This window comes from Salvelinus fontinalis, chromosome 27 (assembly GCF_029448725.1).
Source record: "Salvelinus fontinalis isolate EN_2023a chromosome 27, ASM2944872v1, whole genome shotgun sequence".
Taxonomy (NCBI): Eukaryota; Metazoa; Chordata; class Actinopteri; order Salmoniformes; family Salmonidae; genus Salvelinus; species Salvelinus fontinalis.
Genome location: NC_074691.1, coordinates 37,472,225 through 37,494,839, shown reverse-complemented (window position 1 = coordinate 37,494,839; position 22,615 = coordinate 37,472,225). Strand labels below are relative to the sequence as shown.

Below are 22,615 nucleotides of genomic sequence, written 5' to 3'. Positions count from 1 at the left end.
GGGAGCAGGGAACACTACTCGGGGAGCAGGGTACACTACTCGGGGAGCAGGGTACACTACTCGGGGAGCAGGGTAATCTACTCGGGGAGCAGGGTACACTACCCAGGGAGCAGGGAACACTACTCAGGGAGCAGGGAACACTACTCAGGGAGCAGGGAACACTACTCAGGGAGCAGGGAACACTACTCTGGGAACACTACTCAGGGAGCAGGATACACTACCCGGGGAGCAGGGTACACTACTCGGGGGGCAGGGTACACTACTCGGGGAGCAGGGTACACTACTCGGGGAGCAGGGTACACTACTCGGGGAGCAGGGTACACTACTCGGGGAGCAGGGTACACTACTCGGGGAGCAGGGAACACTACTCGGGGAGCAGGGAACACTACTCGGGGAGCAGGGAACACTACTCAGGGAGCAGGGAACACTACTCAGGGAGCAGGGTACACTACCCAGGGAGCAGGGAACACTACTCAGGGAGCAGGGAACACTACTCAGGGAGCAGGGAACACTACTCAGGGAGCAGGGAACACTACTCTGGGAACACTACTCAGGGAGCAGGATACACTACTCGGGGAGCAGGGAACACTACTCAGGGAACACTACCCAGGGAGCAGTTACTCGGGGAGCAGGGAACACTACTCGGGGAGCAGGGAACACTACTCGGGGAGCAGGGTACACTACCCGGGGAGCAGGGAACACTACCCGGGGAGCAGGGAACACTACCCGGGGAGCAGGGAACACTACCCGGGGAGCAGGGAACACTACCCGGGGAGCAGGGAACACTACCCGGGGAGCAGGGTACACTACCCGGGGAGCAGGGAACACTACCCGGGGAGCAGGGAGCACTACCCGGGGAGCAGGGTGCACTACCCGGGGAGCAGGGAACACTACCCGGGGAGCAGGGAACACTACCCGGGGAGCAGGGAACACTACCCGGGGAGCAGGGAACACTACCCGGGGAGCAGGGAACACTACCCGGGGAGCAGGGAACACTACCCGGGGAGCAGGATACACTACTCGGGGAGCAGGGAACACTACTCGGGGAGCAGGGAACACTACTCGGGGAGCAGGGAACACTACCCGGGGAGCAGGGAACACTACCCGGGAAGCAGGGAACACTACCCGGGGATCAGGGAACACTACCCGGGGAGCAGGGTACACTACCCGGGGAGCAGGGTACACTACCCGTGGAGCAGGGTACACTACCCGGGGAGCAGGGAACACTACCCGGGGAGCAGGGAACACTACCCGGGGAGCAGGGAACACTACCCGGGGAGCAGGGAACACTACCCGGGGAGCAGGGAACACTACCCGGGGAGCAGGGTACACTACTCGGGGAGCAGGGAACACTACTCGGCGAGCAGGGAACACTACTCGGGGAGCAGGGAACACTACTCGGGGAGCAGGGAACACTACTCGGGGAACACTACTCAGGGAGCAGGTACTCAGGGAGCAGGGTACACTACTCGGGGAGCAGGGAACACTACTCGGGGAGCAGGGAACACTACTCAGGGAGGAGGGTACACTACTCAGGGAACACTACTCGGGGAGCAGGGAACACTACTCGGGGAGCAGGGTACACTACTCGGGGAGCAGGGTACACTACTCGGGGAGCAGGATACACTACTCGGGGAGCAGGGTACACTACTCGGGGGGCAGGGTACACTACTCGGGGAGCAGGGTACACTACTCGGGGAGCAGGGTACACTACTCGGGGAGCAGGGTACACTACCCGGGGAGCAGGGAACACTACCCGGGGAGCAGGGAACACTACCCGGGGAGCAGGGAACACTACCCGGGGAGCAGGGAACACTACCCGGGGAGCAGGGAACACTACCCGGGGAGCAGGGAACACTACCCGGGGAGCAGGGAACACTACCCGGGGAGCAGGGTACACTACCCGGGGAGCAGGGAACACTACCCGGGGAGCAGGGAACACTACCCGGGGAGCAGGGTGCACTACCCGGGGAGCAGGGTACACTACCCGGGGAGCAGGGAACACTACCCGGGGAGCAGGGAACACTACCCGGGGAGCAGGGAACACTACCCGGGGAGCAGGGAACACTACCCGGGGAGCAGGGAACACTACCCGGGGAGCAGGGAACACTACCCGGGGAGCAGGATACACTACTCGGGGAGCAGGGAACACTACTCGGGGAGCAGGGAACACTACTCGGGGAGCAGGGAACACTACCCGGGGAGCAGGGAACACTACCCGGGAAGCAGGGAACACTACCCGGGGATCAGGGAACACTACCCGGGGAGCAGGGTACACTACCCGGGGAGCAGGGTACACTACCCGTGGAGCAGGGTACACTACCCGGGGAGCAGGGAACACTACCCGGGGAGCAGGGAACACTACCCGGGGAGCAGGGAACACTACCCGGGGAGCAGGGAACACTACCCGGGGAGCAGGGAACACTACCCGGGGAGCAGGGTACACTACTCGGGGAGCAGGGAACACTACTCGGCGAGCAGGGAACACTACTCGGGGAGCAGGGAACACTACTCGGGGAGCAGGGAACACTACTCGGGGAACACTACTCAGGGAGCAGGTACTCAGGGAGCAGGGTACACTACTCGGGGAGCAGGGAACACTACTCGGGGAGCAGGGAACACTACTCAGGGAGGAGGGTACACTACTCGGGGAGCAGGGTACACTACTCAGGGAACACTACTCGGGGAGCAGGGAACACTACTCGGGGAGCAGGGTACACTACTCGGGGAGCAGGGTACACTACTCGGGGAGCAGGATACACTACTCGGGGAGCAGGGTACACTACTCGGGGGGCAGGGTACACTACTCGGGGAGCAGGGTACACTACTCGGGGAGCAGGGTACACTACTCGGGGAGCAGGGTACACTACTCGGGGAGCAGGGAACACTACTCAGGGAGCAGGATACACTACTCAGGGAGCAGGGAACACTACTCAGGGAGCAGGGAACACTACTCAGGGAGCAGGGAACACTACTCAGGGAGCAGGGAACACTACTCAGGGAGCAGGTACTCAGGGAGCAGGGAACACTACTCAGGGAGCAGGTACTCAGGGAGCAGGGAACATTACTCAGGGAACACTACTCAGGGAACACTACTCAGGGAACACTACTCAGGGAGCAGGTACTCAGGGAGCAGGGAACACTACTCGGGGAGCAGGGAACACTACTCGGGGAGAAGGGAACACTACTCGGGGAGCTTGGAACACTACTCAGGGAGCAGGGAACACTACTCAGGGAGCAGGGAACACTACTCAGGGAGCAGGGAACACTACTCAGGGAGCAGGTACTCAGGGAGCAGGGAACACTACTCAGGGAGCAGGTACTCAGGGAGCAGGGAACACTACTCAGGGAACACTACTCAGGGAACACTGCTCAGGGAACACTACTCAGGGAACACTACTCAGGGAGCAGGTACTCAGGGAGCAGGGTACACTACTCAGGGAGCAGGGTACACTACTCAGGGAGCAGGGTACACTACTCAGGGAACACTACTCGGGGAGCAGGGAACACTACTCGGGGAGCAGGGTACACTACTCGGGGAGCAGGGTACACTACTCGGGGAGCAGGGTACACTACTCGGGGAGCAGGGTACACTACTCGGGGGGCAGGGTACACTACTCGGGGGGCAGGGTACACTACTCGGGGAGCAGGGTACACTACTCGGGGAGCAGGGTACACTACTCGGGGAGCAGGGAACACTACTCGGGGAGCAGGGAACACTACTCGGGGAGCAGGGTACACTACTCGGGGAGCAGGGTACACTACTCGGGGAGCAGGGTACACTACCCAGGGAGCAGGGAACACTACTCAGGGAGCAGGGAACACTACTCAGGGAGCAGGGAACACTACTCAGGGAGCAGGAAACACTACTCTGGGAACACTACTCAGGGAGCAGGATACACTACCCGGGGAGCAGGGTACACTACTCGGGGGGCAGGGTACACTACTCGGGGAGCAGGGTACACTACTCGGGGAGCAGGGTACACTACTCGGGGAGCAGGGTACACTACTCGGGGAGCAGGGTACACTACTCGGGGAGCAGGGTACACTACTCGGGGAGCAGGGTACACTACTCGGGGAGCAGGGAACACTACTCAGGGAGCAGGGAACACTACTCAGGGAGCAGGGAACACTACTCAGGGAGCAGGGTACACTACCCAGGGAGCAGGGAACACTACTCAGGGAGCAGGGAACACTACTCAGGGAGCAGGGAACACTACTCAGGGAGCAGGGAACACTACTCTGGGAACACTACTCAGGGAGCAGGATACACTACTCGGGGAGCAGGGAACACTACTCAGGGAACACTACCCAGGGAGCAGTTACTCGGGGAGCAGGGAACACTACTCGGGGAGCAGGGAACACTACTCGGGGAGCAGGGTACACTACTCGGGGAGCAGGGAACACTACCCGGGGAGCAGGGAACACTACCCGGGGAGCAGGGAACACTACCCGGGGAGCAGGGTACACTACCCGGGGAGCAGGGAACACTACCCGGGGAGCAGGGAACACTACCCGGGGAGCAGGGTACACTACCCGGGGAGCAGGGTACACTACCCGGGGAGCAGGGTACACTACCCGGGGAGCAGGGAACACTACCCGGGGAGCAGGGAACACTACCCGGGGAGCAGGGAACACTACCCGGGGAGCAGGGAACACTACCCGGGGAGCAGGGAACACTACCCGGGGAGCAGGATACACTACTCGGGGAGCAGGGAACACTACCCGGGGATCAGGGAACACTACCCGGGGAGCAGGGTACACTACCCGGGGAGCAGGGTACACTACCCGGGGAGCAGGGTACACTACCCGTGGAGCAGGGTACACTACCCGGGGAGCAGGGAACACTACCCGGGGAGCAGGGAACACTACCCGGGGAGCAGGGAACACTACCCGGGGAGCAGGGAACACTACCCGGGGAGCAGGGAACACTACCCGGGGAGCAGGGAACACTACCCGGGGAGCAGGGTACACTACTCGGGGAGCAGGGAACACTACTCGGCGAGCAGGGAACACTACTCGGGGAGCAGGGAACACTACTCGGGGGAGCAGGGAACACTACTCGGGGAGCAGGGAACACTACTCGGGGAGCAGGGAACACTACTCGGGGAGCAGGGTACACTACTCGGGGAGCAGGGTACACTACTCGGGGAGCAGGGTACACTACTCAGGGAGCAGGGTACACTACTCAGGGAGCAGGGTACACTACTCAGGGAGCAGGGTACACTACTCAGGGAGCAGGGTACACTACTCAGGGAGCAGGGTACACTACTCAGGGAGCAGGGTACACTACTCAGGGAGCAGGGTACACTACTCAGGGAGCAGGGTACACTACTCAGGGAGCAGGGTACACTACTCAGGGAGCAGGGTACACTTTGGGATTCAGGCCTACTCTGCCTGAGATTCTTATGAACCTTCACTAGATAAGTCATATAAGATGACATCATCATCATCAGTAGGCAGACTAGACAACAACTTCTGGCTTTAAGATGACATCATCAGTAGGCAGACTAGACAACAACTTCTGGCTTTAAGATGACATCATCAGTAGGCAGACTAGACAACAACTTCTGGCTTTAAGATGACATCATCCGTAGGCAGACTAGACAACAACTTCTGGATATAAGATGACATCATCAGTAGGCAGACTAGACAACAACTTCTGGATATAAGATGACATCATCAGTAGGCAGACTAGACAACAACTTCTGGATATAAGATGACATCATCAGTAGGCAGACTAGACAACAACTTCTGGCTTTAAGATGACATCATCAGTAGGCAGACTAGACAACAACTTCTGGATATAAGATGACATCATCAGTAGGCAGACTAGACAACAACTTCTGGCTATAAGATGACATCATCAGTAAGCAGACTAGACAACAACTTCTGGCTTTAAGATGACATCATCAGTAGGCAGACTAGACAACAACTTCTGGCTTTAAGATGACATCATCAGTAGGCAGACTAGACAACAACTTCTGGCTTTAAGATGACATCATCAGTAGGCAGACTAGACAAAAACTTCTGGCTATAAGATGACATCATCAGCAGGCAGACTAGACAACAACTTCTGGCTATAAGATGACATCATCAGCAGGCAGACTAGACAACAACTTCTGGCTATAAGATGACATCATCAGTAGGCAGACTAGACAACAACTTCTGGTTATAAGATGACATCATCAGTAAGCAGACTAGACAACTTCTGGCTATAAGATGACATCATCAGTAGCCAGACTAGACAACTTCTGGATATAAGATGACATCATCAGTAGGCAGACTAGACAACAACTTCTGGCTTTAAGATGACATCATCAACAGGCAGACTAGACAACAACTTCTGGCTATAAGATGACATCATCAGTAGGCAGACTAGACAACAACTTCTGGATATAAGATGACATCATCAGTAGGCAGACTAGACAACAACTTCTGGCTTTAAGATGACATCATCAGCAGGCAGACTAGACAACAACTTCTGGCTATAAGATGACATCATCAGTAGGCAGACTAGACAACAACTTCTGGATATAAGATGACATCATCAGTAGGCAGACTAGACAACAACTTCTGGCTTTAAGATGATATCATCAGCAGGCAGACTAGACAACAACTTCTGGCTTTAAGATGACATCATCAGTAGGCAGACTAGACAACAACTTCTGGCTATAAGATGACATCATCAGTAGGCAGACTAGACAACAACTTCTGGTTATAAGATGACATCATCAGCAGGCAGACTAGACAATAACTTCTGGCTGAAACAATAAGACATGACACTGGAACTGAATGTACCGTCCGTCCGTCCGTCCGTCCGTTTGTCCGTGTGTGTGTGTCTGTCTGTGCGTGTGTGTGTGTGTGTCTGTCTGTGCGTGTTGTGCGTGTGTGTGTGTCTGTCTGTCTGTGTGTGTTGTGTGTGTGTGTGTCTCTCCTCACCTCCAGTCGTTTCACCACCTCTCTGAAGTCCTCTGTGTTGTTACTAACAGACCTCAGCGACACACTCTCCCCTCTCTCATAGAAGATCCTCATGGAGGCCGGACTCCCCAGCGTCCAGCCAATCACGTCCTTAGTAGCACAGTTAAACACCACGGCCTTGGCCTCCTGATCCAATAGGATGAGGAAGTCGTTGGAGATAGCCAATAGCGCTTCGAGCTCTCCTCCCGCTCCATGATCCTCGGCGTGGACAGCCCACGTGACGGCGCCGAGGCTCCGAAGTTCCGCCCCCGCGTACGGACGACTCTTCTCCTTCTTCTTGTGAGCCAATGAGATGAAGGGGAATTTCCCGGACGGGTCGATGGGGGTCGACGTGGTGTTGCGCTCCGCCAGTTCTCTGAGGTACTCCTGACGTGTCCGCGTCGCCATGGCGCGGAACTTGAGAGATTTGTGGGCGGCATTCTCTGCGTTGATGACCTTGGCCAATAGGAAGTCCCGGAACGCGGAGGACTTGGGGAAGGACACACCCTCTGGGATGGGAGGGCCGAAGGACGGGACGTCACGAGAACGAGTGACCGCCACACTACAGAGAGAGAAAGAGAGAGACAGAGAGACAGAGAGAGAGAGAAAGAGACAGAGAGACAGAGACAGAAAAAAGAGACAGAGACAGAGACAGAGAGAGAGAGAGAGAGAGAGAGAGAGAGAGAGAGAGAGAGAGAGGGGAGAGGGGAGAGGGGAGAGGGGAGAGGGGAGAGGGGAGAGGGGAGAGGGGAGAGGGGAGAGGGGAGAGGGGAGAGGGGAGAGGGGAGAGGGGAGAGGGGAGAGGGGAGAGGGGAGAGGGGAGAGGGGAGAGGGGAGAGAGGAGAGAGGAGAGAGGGGAGAGGGGAGAGGGGAGAGAGGAGAGAGGAGAGAGGAGAGAGAGGAGAGAGAGGAGAGAGAGGAGAGAGAGGAGAGGAGAGAGAGGAGAGAGAGGAGAGAGGAGAGAGAGGAGAGAGAGGAGAGAGAGGAGAGAGGAGAGAGAGAGAGAGAGGAGAGAGGAGAGAGAGGAGAGAGGAGAGAGAGAGATGCAGCTTAAGTCCCGCCCTCTTCAACATATACAGTTGAAGTTGGAAGTTTACGTACACTTAGGTTGGAGTCATTAAAACTCGATTTTCAACCACTCCACAAATTCCTTGTTAACAAACTCTAGTTTTGGCAAGTCGGTTAGGACATCTACTTTGTGCATGACAAGTAATTTTTCCAACAATTGTTTACAGACAGATTATTTAACTTATAATTCACTGTATCACAATTCCAGTGGGTCAGAAGTTTACATACACTAAGTTGACTGTGCCTTTAAACAGCTTGGAAAATTCCAGAAAATGTCATGGCTTTAGAAGCTTCTGATTGACATCATATGAGTCAATTGATGGTGTACCTGTGGATGTATCTCAAGGCCTACCTTCAAACTCAGTGCCTCTTTGCTTGACTGGCTATTCCCAATGTTGATAAACTCATATCTATTAGGTGAAACACCACAGTGTGCAATAACAGCAGCAATATTTATGTCCTGTTGCTACAAGACAAGGGCAACCAGTGAAGAACAAACACCATTGTAAATACAACCCATATTTATGCTTATTTATTTTCTGTACTTCTACAACCCTGACTATAGACATAATATGACATTTAAATGTCTCTATTCCTTTGGAACTTTTGTGAGTCTATAGTTTACTGTTCATTTTGTTTATTCAACACACAGCAGCACTCTGCTCCCACACTTTCCTTTAGCCCCCTGGCTGGCTGGCTGGCTGCTGTCCTGGCTGGCTGCTGTCCTGGCTGGCTGGCTGGCTGCTGTCCTGGCTGGCTGCTGTCCTGGCTGGCTGGCTGGCTGCTGTCCTGGCTGGCTGGCTGGCTGCTGTCCTGGCTGGCTAGCTGGCTGCTGTCCTGGCTGGCTGGCTGGCTGCTGTCCTGGCTGGCTACTTAGCTGCTGTCCTGGCTGGCTACTTAGCTGCTGTCCTGGCTGGCTGGCTGGCTGCTGTCCTGGCTGGCTACTTAGCTGCTGTCCTGGCTGGCTACTTAGCTGCTGTCCTGGCTGGCTAGCTGGCTGCTGTCCTGGCTGGCTGGCTGGCTGCTGTCCTGGCTGGCTTGCTGGCTGCTGTCCTGGCTGGCTAGCTGGCTGCTGTCCTGGCTGGCTAGCTGGCTGCTGTCCTGGCTGGCTAGCTGGCTGCTGTCCTGGCTGGCTGCTGTCCTGGCTGGCTAGCTGGCTGCTGTCCTGGCTGGCTGGCTGGCTGCTGTCCTGGCTGGCTGGCTGGCTGCTGTCCTGGCTGGCTAGCTGGCTGCTGTCCTGGCTGGCTAGCTGGCTGCTGTCCTGGCTGGCTACTTAGCTGCTGTCCTGGCTGGCTACTTAGCTGCTGTCCTGGCTGGCTGGCTGGCTGCTGTCCTGGCTGGCTAGCTGGCTGCTGTCCTGGCTGGCTACTTAGCTGCTGTCCTGGCTGGCTACTTAGCTGCTGTCCTGGCTGGCTGGCTGCTGTCCTGGCTGGCTGGCTGGCTGCTGTCCTGGCTGGCTAGCTGGCTGCTGTCCTGGCTGGCTAGCTGGCTGCTGTCCTGGCTGGCTACTTAGCTGCTGTCCTGGCTGGCTACTTAGCTGCTGTCCTGGCTGGCTGGCTGGCTGCTGTCCTGGCTGGCTGGCTGCTGTCCTGGCTGGATGGCTGGCTGCTGTCCTGGCTGGCTGCTGTCCTGGCTGGCTGCTGTCCTGGCTGGCTGCTGTCCTGGCTGGCTGGCAGGCTGCTGTCCTGGCTGGTTGGCTGGCTGCTGTCCTGGCTGGCTAGCTGCTGTCCTGGCTGGCTGGCTGGCTGCTGTCCTGGCTGGCTGGCTGCTGTCCTGGCTGGCTGGCTGGCGTCCTGGCTGGCTAGCTGGCTGCTGTCCTGGCTGGCTAGCTGGCTGCTGTCCTGGCTGGCTGGCTAGCTGCTGTCCTGGCTGGCTGCTGTACTGGCTGGCTGCTGTACTGGCTGGCTGCTGTCCTGGCTGGCTGGCTGGCTGGCTGCTGTCCTGGCTGGCTGGCTGGCTGCTGTCCTGGCTGGCTAGCTGGCTGCTGTCCTGGCTGGCTAGCTGGCTGCTGTCCTGGCTGGCTGGCTGGCTGGCTGCTGTCCTGGCTGGCTGGCTGCTGTCCTGGCTGGCTGGCTGCTGTCCTGGCTGGCTGGCTGCTGTCCTGGCTGGCTGGCTGCTGTCCTGGCTGGCTGCTGTCCTGGCTAGCTGGCTGCTGGCTGGCTGCTGTCCTGGTTGGCTGGCTGCTGGCTGGCTAGCTGGCTGCTGTCCTGGCTGGCTGGAATGTCTGAATTAATGTCATTCTGAGGTCTCAGCGGACTAGGCTGGCTGGCTGCTGTCCTGGCTGGCTGGCAGGCTGCTGTCCTGGCTGGCTGGCAGGCTGCTGTTCTGGCTGGCTGGCTGGCTGCTGTCCTGGCTGGCTGGCTGGCTGGCTGCTGTCCTGGCTGGCTGGCAGGCTGGAATGTCTGAATTAATGGCATTCTGAAGTCTCAGTGAGCTACGCTGGCTGGCTGGCTGGCTGGCTGCTGTCATGCCTGTCTGGAATGTCTGGAAATCAGCCAGCCAGGGAAAACAGGGTGAGAGAAGAAAACAAAGGGAGGGGAGGAGGAGAGACAGAGAGGAAGGGATACAGCTCAGACATGCTGTCCTAAGTAAGATGTAGCTATTCATACCACATGGTAAATAACCTGACAGAAAGAGAGGGGGGAATGTAAGAGAGGAGGGGGATAAGAGGTAGGAGGAAGGCTTAGAGGAGAGGAGGCCCACCATGACTAACCAGCCCATCATGACTAACCAGCCCACCATGACTAACCAGCTCCACCATGACTAACCAGCTCCACCATGACTAACCAGCCCCACCATGACTAACCAACCCACCATGACTAACCAGCCCACCATGACTAACCAGCCCCACCATGACTAACCAGCCCACCATGACTAACCAGCCCACCATGACTAACCAACCCCATCATGACTAACCAGCCCACCATGACTAACCAGCCCACCATGACTAACCAGCCCACCATGACTAACCAGCCCACCATGACTAACCAGTCCACCATGACTAACCAGCCCACCATGACTAACCAACCCACCATGACTAACCAGCCCCATCATGACTAACCAGCCCCACCATGACTAACCAGCCCCACCATGACTAACCAGCCCCATCATGACTAACCAGCCCCATCATGACTAACCAACCCACCATGACTAACCAGCCCACCATGACTAACCAGCCCCACCATGACTAACCAGCCCCACCATGACTAACCAACCCACCATGACTAACCAGCCCCATCATGACTAACCAACCCCATCATGACTAACCAACCCACCATGACTAACCAGCCCCATCATGACTAACCAGCCCCATCATGACTAACCAGCCCCATCATGACTAACCAACCCACCATGACTAACCAGCCCACCATGACTAACCAACCCCCCATGACTAACCAGCCCCATCATGACTAACCAGCCCCATCATGACTAACCAACCCACCATGACTAACCAGCCCACCATGACTAACCAACCCACCATGACTAACCAGCCCCACCATGACTAACCAGCCCACCATGACTAACCAGCCCCACACGACTAACCAGCCCACCATGACTAACCAGCCCCACCATGACTAACCAGCCCACCATGACTAACCAGCCCCACCATGACTAACCAGCCCACCATGACTAACCAGCCCCACCATGACTAACCAGCCCACCATGACTAACCAGCCCCACCATGACTAACCAGCCCACCATGACTAACCAGCCCCACCATGACTAACCATGACTAACCAGCCCCATCATGACTAACCAACCCACCATGACTAACCAGCCCACCATGACTAACCAGCCCACCATGACTAACCAGCCCCACCATGACTAACCAGCCCCACCATGACTAACCAGCCACACCATGACTAACCAGCCCACCATGACTAACCAGCACCACCATGACTAACCAGCACCACTATGACTAACCAGCCCACCATGACTAACCAGCCCCACCATGACTAACCAACCCACCATGACTAACCAGCCCCACCATGACTAACCAGCCCCACCATGACTAACCAGCCCACCATGACTAACCAGCCCACCATGACTAACCAGCCCCACCATGACTAACCAGCCCCACCATGACTAACCAGCCCCACCATGACTAACCAGCCCACCATGACTAACCAGCCCCACCATGACTAACCAGCCCACCATGACTAACCAGCCCATCATGACTAACCAGCCCCACCATGACTAACCAGTCCACCATGACTAACCAGCCCTACCATGACTAACCAGCCCACCATGACTAACCAGCCCACCATGACTAACCAGCCCACCATGACTAACCAACCCACCATAACTAACCAGCCCACCATGACTAACCAGCCCACCATGACTAACCAACCCACCATAACTAACCAACCCACCATAACTAACCAGCCCCACCATGACTAACCAGCCCCACCATGACTAACCAGCCCACCATGACTAACCAGCCCCACCATGACTAACCAGCCCACCATAACTAACCAACCCACCATGACTAACCAGCCCCACCATGACTAACCAGCCCACCATGACTAACCAGCCCCACCATGACTAACCAGCCCCACCATGACTAACCAGCCCCACCATAACTAACCAACCCACCATGACTAACCAGCCCCACCATGACTAACCAGCCCACCATGACTAACCAGCCCACCATAACTAACCAGCCCCACCATGACTAACCAGCCCCCCATGACTAACCAGCCCACCATGACTAACCAGCCCCACCATGACTAACCAGCCCACCATGACTAACCAGCCCACCATGACTAACCATGACTAACCAGCCCCACCATGACTAACCAGCCCCACCATGACTAACCAGCCCACCATAACTAACCAACCCACCATGACTAACCAGCCCCACCATGACTAACCAGCCCACCATGACTAACCAGCCCCACCATGACTAACCAGCCCCACCATGACTAACCAGCCCCACCATAACTAACCAACCCACCATGACTAACCAGCCCCACCATGACTAACCAGCCCACCATGACTAACCAGCCCACCATAACTAACCAGCCCCACCATGACTAACCAGCCCCCCATGACTAACCAGCCCACCATGACTAACCAGCCCCACCATGACTAACCAGCCCACCATGACTAACCAGCCCACCATGACTAACCATGACTAACCAGCCCCACCATGACTAACCAGCCCCACCATGACTAACCAGCCCACCATGACTAACCATGACTAACCAGCCCCACCATGACTAACCAGCCCCACCATGACTAACCAGCCCCACCATGACTAACCAGCCCCACCATGACTAACCAGCCCCACCATGACTAACCAACCCACCATGACTAACCAGCCCCACCATGACTAACCAGCCCCACCATGACCAAACAGGCCTAACAGCATTGTCACACACAATAGAGTTGGCCTATGGGTCTGAATGTGAAATTGTGTCCGTTTTATGTTACTCTGAATGGCTTTGGGCATAACAGTGATTGTTCATGTTTTAACAATCAGGTATTATTGGTACAAAGGAAACACAGACATAACACCTAATCACCATTCACCCATAGTGGTTAGAGCGTTGGGCCAGTAACCAAAAGGTTGCTAGATCAAATCCCCGAGCTGACAAGGTAAAAAAATATGTAATTCTTCCCCTGAATAAGGCAGTTAACCCATTGTTCATAGGCCGTCAATGTAAATAAGAATTTGTTCTTAACTGACTTGCCAGGTTAATTAATGGTTAAATTAAAATTAAATTAAAAAAATAAACACTTGATGCAATTAACTGTCTCAGGACCAGGAGTTTTACTGATCACCTGACTTGATCAGGAACAACTCAGGGCCCTATTTTTAAAGTACAGGTAAAACCCCCAGCAAAACATTCTCCCTCTCATTTCATCTCCATTCTCCTTTAAAAGAGAAAGAAACATTCTATACAGTCTTAGTCATTACCACACCTCCTGATGAAGCTGGTGAGTATACAAAACATTACATACTTAGTGCTTATATTTTGAGATACCTAGTGAGACGGAGAGAGACCTAGTGAGTGACAGAAAGGGAGAGAGAGAGACCTAGTGAGTGACAGAAAGGGAGAGAGAGAGACCTAGTGAGTGACAGAAAGGGAGAGAGAGAGACCTAGTGAGTGACAGAAAGGGAGAGAGAGAGAGACCTAGTGAGTGACAGAAAGGGAGAGAGAGAGAGAGACCTAGTGAGTGACAGAAAGGGAGAGAGAGAGAAAGACCTAGTGAGTGACAGAAAGGGAGAGAGAGACCTAGTGAGTGACAGAAAGGGAGAGAGAGAGACCTAGTAAGCGACAGAAAGGGAGAGAGAGACCTAGTGAGTGACAGAAAGGGAGAGAGACCTAGTAAGCGACAGAAAGGGAGAGAGAGAGACCTAGTGACTGACAGAAAGGGAGAGAGACCTAGTGAGCGACAGAAAGGGAGAGAGAGAGACCTAGTGAGTGACAGAAAGGGAGAGAGAGACAGACCTAGTGAGCGACAGAAAGGGAGAGAGACCTAGTAAGTGACAGAAAGGGAGAGAGAGAGACCTAGTGAGTGACAGAAAGGGAGAGAGAGACAGACCTAGTGAGCGACAGAAAGGGAGAGAGACCTAGTAAGTGACAGAAATGGAGCGAGAGAGACCTAGTGAGTGACAGAGAGAGAGAGACCTAGTGAGTGACAGAGAGAGAGAGACCTAGTGAGTGACAGAGAGAGAGAGACCTAGTGAGTGACAGAGAGAGAGAGACCTAGTGAGTGACAGAGAGAGAGACCTAGTGAGTGACCGAGAGAGAGAGACCTAGTGAGTGACCGAGAGAGAGAGACCTAGTGAGTGACAGAGAGAGAGAGACCTAGTGAGTGACAGAGAGAGAGAGAGAGTGCTGCCTATATGTATTTATCCCTCCTGTCCTCCTTAGATATTATTAACATATATTTCTGTGGTCTCTCTATGATTGTAGTGATATAAATAACTACAGATGTAGGATCTTAATTTGATCATCCTGTTGCAGGATAACTTTCCTACAGTGCAGGACATGTTAAACTTATTTGTATTTGAGATTTAAAAAGGCTTCTAAAGTTTGTAATTTACACTTTGAAATGACTTGATTTTCCCCTCACTAAAAATGTATAAAAATGTTTAATCCGCTACAAATATGTCCAGTAATTATAATCCACATAATAATCCACATTTCCTGTTTCTGCGGGATTATTTTCTTCCTGCTGTAGGAGACGGGCTCAAATTAAGAACCTACATGGGTACTGTGTGGGCTGAGGGTCTCTCTCTCTCTCTCTCTCTGCTGCTGCCCACACAGTGAGCGTTACTCAGAGAGCATTATATTTGTGTGTGAGCACATGCCAATAGTACATTACATTACCCAGAGAAGGGGTACGTTAGGAGAGCCAGAGGGAAATGAACATCATGAACAGCACCACCTGACCCAGAAAACCTATTTTTATCTGAGCATGATCTAATGTTGTCATGTACCTTACAGAGATAACACCCCGTTTTCTTGTGTTAAAAAAAAAACGAATATTGCATTGAACATCATATCTCTGTATCTGTTCAACACAATACCAATGTTGCTTTATCTCAATATTATCTAATGATGTGCCTTACAGAATAAGACCATTTTTCTTCCTATCAAGCCCTAACCTGTATATAGCCTCCACATTGACTCTGTACCGGTACCCCCTGTATATAGCCTCCACATTGACTCTGTACCAGTACCCCCTGTATATAGCCTCCACATTGACTCTGTACCGGTACCCCCTGTATATAGCCTCCACATTGACTCTGTACCAGTACCCCCTGTATATAGCCTCCACATTGACTCTGTACCGGTACCCCCTGTATATAGCCTCCACATTGACTCTGTACCGGTACCCCCTGTATATAGCCTCCACATTGACTCTGTACCGGTACCCCCTGTATATAGCCTCCACATTGACTCTGTACCGGTACCCCCTGTATATAGCCTCCACATTGACTCTGTACCGGTACCCCCTGTATATAGCCTCCACATTGACTCTGTACCGGTACCCCCTGTATATAGCCTCCACATTGACTCTGTACCGGTACCCCCTGTATATAGCCTCCACATTGACTCTGTACCGGTACCCCCTGTATATAGCCTCCACATTGACTCTGTACCGTAACACCCTGTATATAGCCTCCACATTGACTCTGTACCGTAACACCCTGTATATAGCCTCCATTTACATTTACATTTACATTTAAGTCATTTAGCAGACGCTCTTATCCAGAGCGACTTACAAATTGGTGCATTCACCTTATGACATCCAGTGGAACAGCCACTTTACAATAGTGCATCTAGATCATTTTAAGGGGGGGGGGGGGGGGCAGAAGGATTGCTTTATCCTAGGTATTCCTTGAAGAGGTGGGGTTTCAGGTGTCTCCGGAAGGTGGTGATTGACTCCGCTGTCCTGGCGTCGTGAGGGAGTTTGTTCCACCATTGGGGTGCCAGAGCAGCGAACAGTTTTGACTGGGCTGAGCGGGAACTGTACTTCCTCAGTGGTAGGGAGGCGAGCAGGCCAGAGGTGGATGAACGCAGTGCCCTTGTTTGGGTGTAGGGCCTGATCAGAGCCTGAAGGTACTGAGGTGCCGTTCCCCTCACAGCTCCGTAGGCAAGCACCATGGTCTTGTAGCGGATGCGAGCTTCAACTGGAAGCCAGTGGAGAGAGCGGAGGAGCATTGACTCCTTACCGTAACACCCTGTATATAGCCTCCACATTGACTCTGTACCGTAACACCCTGCATATAGCCTCCACATTGACTCTGTACCGTAACACCCTGTATATAGCCTCCATAGTGACTCTGTACCGGTACCCCATGCATATAGCCTCCACATTGACTCTGTACCGGTACCCCCTGCATATAGCCTCCACATTGACTCTGTACCGTAACACCCTGTATATAGCCTCCATAGTGACTCTGTACCGGTACCCCCTGCATATAGCCTCCACATTGACTCTGTACCGGTACCCCCTGCATATAGCCTCCACATTGACTCGATACCCCCTGCATATAGCCTCCATATCGACTCTGTACTGGTATCCCCTGCATATAGCCTCCGCATTTACTCTGTACCGTAACACCCTGTATATAGCCTCCACATTTACTCTGTACCGTAACACCCTGTATATAGCCTCCACATTGACTCGGTCAGGGCACTCCCTGTATACTAGGCCAGGACACTCCCTGTATACTAGGTCAGGGCACTCCCTGTATACTAGGTCAGGACACAGCCATACTAGGCCAGGACACAGCCATACTAGGCCAGGACACAGCCATACTAGGTCAGGGCACTCCCTGTATACTAGGTCAGGACACAGCCATACTAGGTCAGGACACAGCCATACTAGGTCAGGACACAGCCATACTAGGTCAGGACACAGCCATACTAGGTCAGGACACAGCCATACTAGGTCAGCACACAGCCATACTAGGTCAGGACACAGCCATACTAGGTCAGGACACAGCCATACTAGGTCAGGACACAGCCATACTAGGTTAGGACACAGCCATACTAGGTCAGGACACAGCCATACTAGGTCAGGACACAGCCATACTAGGTCAGGACACAGCCATACTAGGTCAGGACACAGCCATACTAGGTCAGGACACAGCCATACTAGGTCAGGACACAGCCATACTAGGTCAGCACACAGCCATACTAGGTCAGCACACAGCCATACTAGGTCAGGACACAGCCATACTAGGTCAGGACACAGCCATACTAGGTCAGGACACAGCCATACTAGGTCAGGGCACTCCCTGTATACTAGGTCAGGACACTCCCTGTATACTAGGTCAGGACACTCCCTGTATACTAGGTCAGGACACTCCCTGTATACTAGGTCAGGGCACTCCCTGTATACTAGGTCAGGGCACTCCCTGTATACTAGGTCAGGGCACTCCCTGTATACTAGGTCAGGACACAGCCATACTAGGTCAGCACACAGCCATACTAGGTCAGGACACAGCCATACTAGGTCAGGACACAGCCATACTAGGTCAGGACACAGCCATACTAGGTCAGGACACTCCCTGTATACTAGGTCAGGACACTCCCTGTATACTAGGTCAGGACACTCCCTGTATACTAGGTCAGGACACTCCCTGTATACTAGGTCAGGACACTCCCTGTATACTAGGTCAGGACACTCCCTGTATACTAGGTCAGGACACTCCCTGTATACTAGGTCAGGGCACTCCCTGTATACTAGGTCAGGGCACTCCCTGTATACTAGGTCAGGGCACTCCCTGTATACTAGGTCAGGACACAGCCATACTAGGTCAGGACACAGCCATACTAGGTCAGGACACAGCCATACTAGGTCAGGACACAGCCATACTAGGTCAGGACACAGCCATACTAGGTTAGGGCACTCCCTGTATACTAGGTCAGGACACAGCCATACTAGGTCAGGACACAGCCATACTAGGTCAGGACACAGCCATACTAGGTCAGGACACAGCCATACTAGGTCAGGACACAGCCATACTAGGTCAGGACACAGCCATACTAGGTTAGGACACAGCCATACTAGGTTAGGACACTCCCTGTATACTAGGTCAGGACACTCCCTGTATACTAGGTCAGGGCACTCCCTGTATACTAGGTCAGGGCACTCCCTGTATACCAGGTCAGGACACAGCCATACTAGGTCAGGACACAGCCATACTAGGTCAGGACACAGCCATACTAGGTCAGGACACAGCCATACTAGGTCAGGGCACTCCCTGTATACTAGGTCAGGACACAGCCATACTAGGTCAGGACACAGCCATACTAGGTCAGGACACAGCCATACTAGGTCAGGACACAGCCATACTAGGTCAGGACACAGCCATACTAGGTCAGGACACAGCCATACTAGGTCAGGACACAGCCATACTAGGTCAGGACACAGCCATACTAGGTCAGGACACAGCCATACTAGGTCAGCACACAGCCATACTAGGTCAGGACACAGCCATACTAGGTCAGGACACAGCCATACTAGGTCAGGACACAGCCATACTAGGTCAGGACACAGCCATACTAGGTCAGGACACAGCCATACTAGGTCAGGACACAGCCATACTAGGTCAGGACACAGCCATACTAGGTCAGGACACAGCCATACTAGGTCAGCACACAGCCATAAGCCTCAACAACACTAAGTATTATTGTTGGTCTGAAACATATTTTCCAGAATGTAGAGATGAATAGCCTGTCATGTTAAATGGAGGAACAACGCCACGGGGATCATAGCATTACTACCGCTACCAACTACAGTCTATTAAACACCAGGGGAGCTAGTTGGAATCATAAACACACACAGCCTAACCAGAGAGGCACACCAACAACCTGTTGAATAAACAGCTCAGACCTCCCGTGCTTCACAAAGGCTTTACTGTCCAAAACAAATTGGTTGGTTGTCAATCATAAATAAACAGCTAAACTTCAAAAACCCTCCGTCCCCACTAAACCCTCCGTCAAACAAAACCCTCCGTCCCACTAAACCCTCCGTCAAACAAAACCCTCCGTCCCACTAAACCCTCCGTCCCACTAAACCCTCCTCCGTCCCACTAAACCCTCCTCCGTCCCACTAAACCCTCCTCCGTCCCACTAAACCCTCCTCCGTCCCACTAAACCCTCCTCCGTCCCACTAAACCCTCCTCCGTCCCACTAAACCCTCCTCCGTCCCACTAAACCCTCCTCCGTCCCACTAAACCCTCCTCCGTCCCACTAAACCCTCCTCCGTCCCACTAAACCCTCCTCCGTCCCACTAAACCCTCCTCCGTCCCACTAAACCCTCCTCCGTCCCACTAAACCCTCCTCCGTCCCACTAAACCCTCCTCCGTCCCACTAAACCCTCCTCCGTCCCACTAAACCCTCCTCCGTCCCACTAAACCCTCCTCCGTCCCACTAAACCCTCCTCCGTTCCACTAAACCCTCCTCCGTCCCACTAAACCCTCCTCCGTCCCACTAAACCCTCCTCCGTCCCACTAAACCCTCCTCCGTCCCACTAAACCCTCCTCCGTCCCACTAAACCCTCCGTCCCACTAAACCCTCCGTCCCACTAAACCCTCCGTCCCACTGTCATGACGTTGGCCTGAGTTGGCCGATATTTCGGTAATCCAACCAGCTGAAAATATTTGTTGGTACTAAATGAATATGATGTCAGATCAGTTGGCGTCTGAGACATTATTACTGATGACAGGACGACATAAACTGCATCGTGGAAAGTCTACACATTCTAGTTATCAGATTCACATGGAATTGTTGTGCAATTTAAATGTTTAAATATGAAACTATTTGTGAAAAGATTAAATGTAATTTTAGCTTCCAAATGAGAGAGTTGGGTTTTCATGAGTGAACTATGCTCAACTCAGTGGCTCTGCCCATGTGAACAGACATTAGTTATAAACTATGAAACAAGCCCTTCTCTCCCCTCCTATATAAAGCCCTTGACGAAAAAGTAACTTTCTGTTCCGAGGACGTTAGGGCTACGGTCCTACGTTAAAAGGGCCCAGATAATAACCTGTTCCAAGGACGTGTGGAATTGAGGTCCCTCAGCAAGAATCTAACGAAATTAGCACCGAATTTCAACGTGAAGATGACGGTCAACACGCCGGAAGGATGAATTTCGACTATACCTGCCAGAATATAGCATGAGCTTAAAATTATGGCAACTTGGTATGAACTGTGAACACTTATTCACTCCAGAAGTGATCCCTCCTAGCCGTTGAGTTAGCAGCAGTCGCTAAACGTGGGCTAGGAGAGGACGGACAGAGTATCCATTCTACCACGCTCCAGTTCACCACTAGACAGTTTTCAGAGGACCAGAGATCCATACTGGACAACCCGGCCTACGATCTACGACCAATCTACCGGAGCGCAGCTCAGAGTAAATATTTATTGCATTTTCCTTTTTCAAATGGGCGGTTATTTAGAATGCATAAGATTCTGTATTTACGATAGAGCAGCTGCCTGCGGCCCGATAGAGACGAAATGTTTGTCTCCCTTTGTTACTCAGTCTTCCCGCTCTTTCACTCAAGCCCAGCCCCCTCTCTTTGTCCAGCAGGCATATATGTTCCGTCCGCTAAGGACGTTTTCCTTTATGACATAATTTGTAATCAATGTGTGATCCATTCTGTGTATATGTAATTCTGTGTGATTAGTAAGTTATTTAGTAAATAAATAATTAAACCCAATTTTGTATTGCTGATTCAACTTGTTAGCCAGGGTTCGTGAAGATAACCAAGAATTTACCACTTTCAGATGAGACTAAATAAGGTGACGATTAAATATTGACTGCTACTGATGTAAAAGATTACTAGGTCTTTAAGAGTTTATTCGGAAGATAACAGCTCTATAACATTAAACATTATATTACGTGGTGCCCCGACTTTCTCCCCGATTAGCTTAATCAGGTAATATTAATTACAGAGAAATGATTTTATAGAATAGCATGTCATATCACTTAATCCGTCATAGCCAAAGACACGAGACCACTAAACCCTCCGTCAAACTAATCCCTCCATAAGTGTGTGGGTATTTGTAGTAGATCAAATGTAGAGGGACGAGATGATAACAGAGCCCAAACAAAACAAAATGAATGGCAGGAATTTAGAGACGTGATGGTGGAGGAGGAGGGGCAGGAGGTGGCCATGGTGTGCAGGCCGGTACAGTCCTACATCTGGTTGGAGACCAGGGTGTGTGTGTGTGTGTGTGTGTGTGTGTGTGTGTGTGTGTGTGTGTGTGTGTGTGTGTGTGTGTGTGTGTGTGTGTGTCAAGCCATTGTATCTTCCCTATGCCACTGCACAGCTTTGTGTACAGCAGGCAGGAACCCCACAGAGAACCAGGTCACACAATAAACCCTAACAGCTATTAACACAGCTATTAACAAGATGGAGAAAGAGAGAGAGAGACAGGAGAGAGAAGAAGAGAGAGACAGGAGAGAGAGAGACAGGAGAGAGAAAGAGAGAGAGAGCCAGGAGAGCGAGAGAGACAGGAGAGAGAGAGAGACAGAAGAGAGAGAGAGAGAGAGAGAGAGAGACAGGAGGGAGAGAGAGAGAGAGAGACAGGAGGGAGAGAGAGAGAGAGAGACAGGAGAGAGCGCGAGAGAGAGACAGGAGAGAGCGCGAGAGAGAGATAGGAGAGAGAGACAGAGAGAGACAGAGAGCGAGAGAGAGAGAGAGAGAAAGGGAGAGGAGAGAGATGGAGGATAGAGAGAGAGAGACAGAGAAAGGAGAGAGAGAGAAGGGGTGAGAGAGATGGAGGGGGGAGAGTAGGGAGAGGGGAAACGAGAGTAGGGAGAGGGAGAAATAGATAATTATAGACAGAGGGAGAGAGAGAAAAAAGAAAACAGAGAGAAAGTGTAAATGGACAGATGATACTGTTCTCATCAGCTCATGAAGTCTCCCTCCCAGAGGAGAAGCTGCAAGGAAACAAGCAATTATTTCTCCTTTCATTAACATCTCTCGTCGACTGCGTGCGCGCGTGCGTGCGTGATAGACAGGAGTTACTTAGGGACACACAGGCTTGGAGGAGGAAACTGCACCAGACTTTTTATTTCGACACTCAGCGATACGAACATAAAGAGCGAT

At 53.0% G+C, this 22,615-nt stretch overlaps 1 protein-coding gene across 6 annotated transcripts in view; it reads right to left on the bottom strand.

Annotated features, from left to right (window-relative positions):
- Positions 1-22,615, bottom strand: part of LOC129825522 (signal-induced proliferation-associated 1-like protein 1) — a 224,658-nt gene that overhangs the window by 61,109 nt on the left and 140,934 nt on the right. For all 6 annotated transcript variants that reach the window (XR_008754897.1, XR_008754900.1, XR_008754896.1 and 3 more), the window contains exon 12: positions 6,943-7,522. Coding sequence is in view for 1 of the 6 variants with exons in the window: in XM_055885681.1 (XP_055741656.1) it covers positions 6,943-7,522 (580 nt within the window). In the remaining 5 variants the exon portion in view is untranslated. The remainder of the gene's footprint in view (positions 1-6,942; positions 7,523-22,615) is intronic.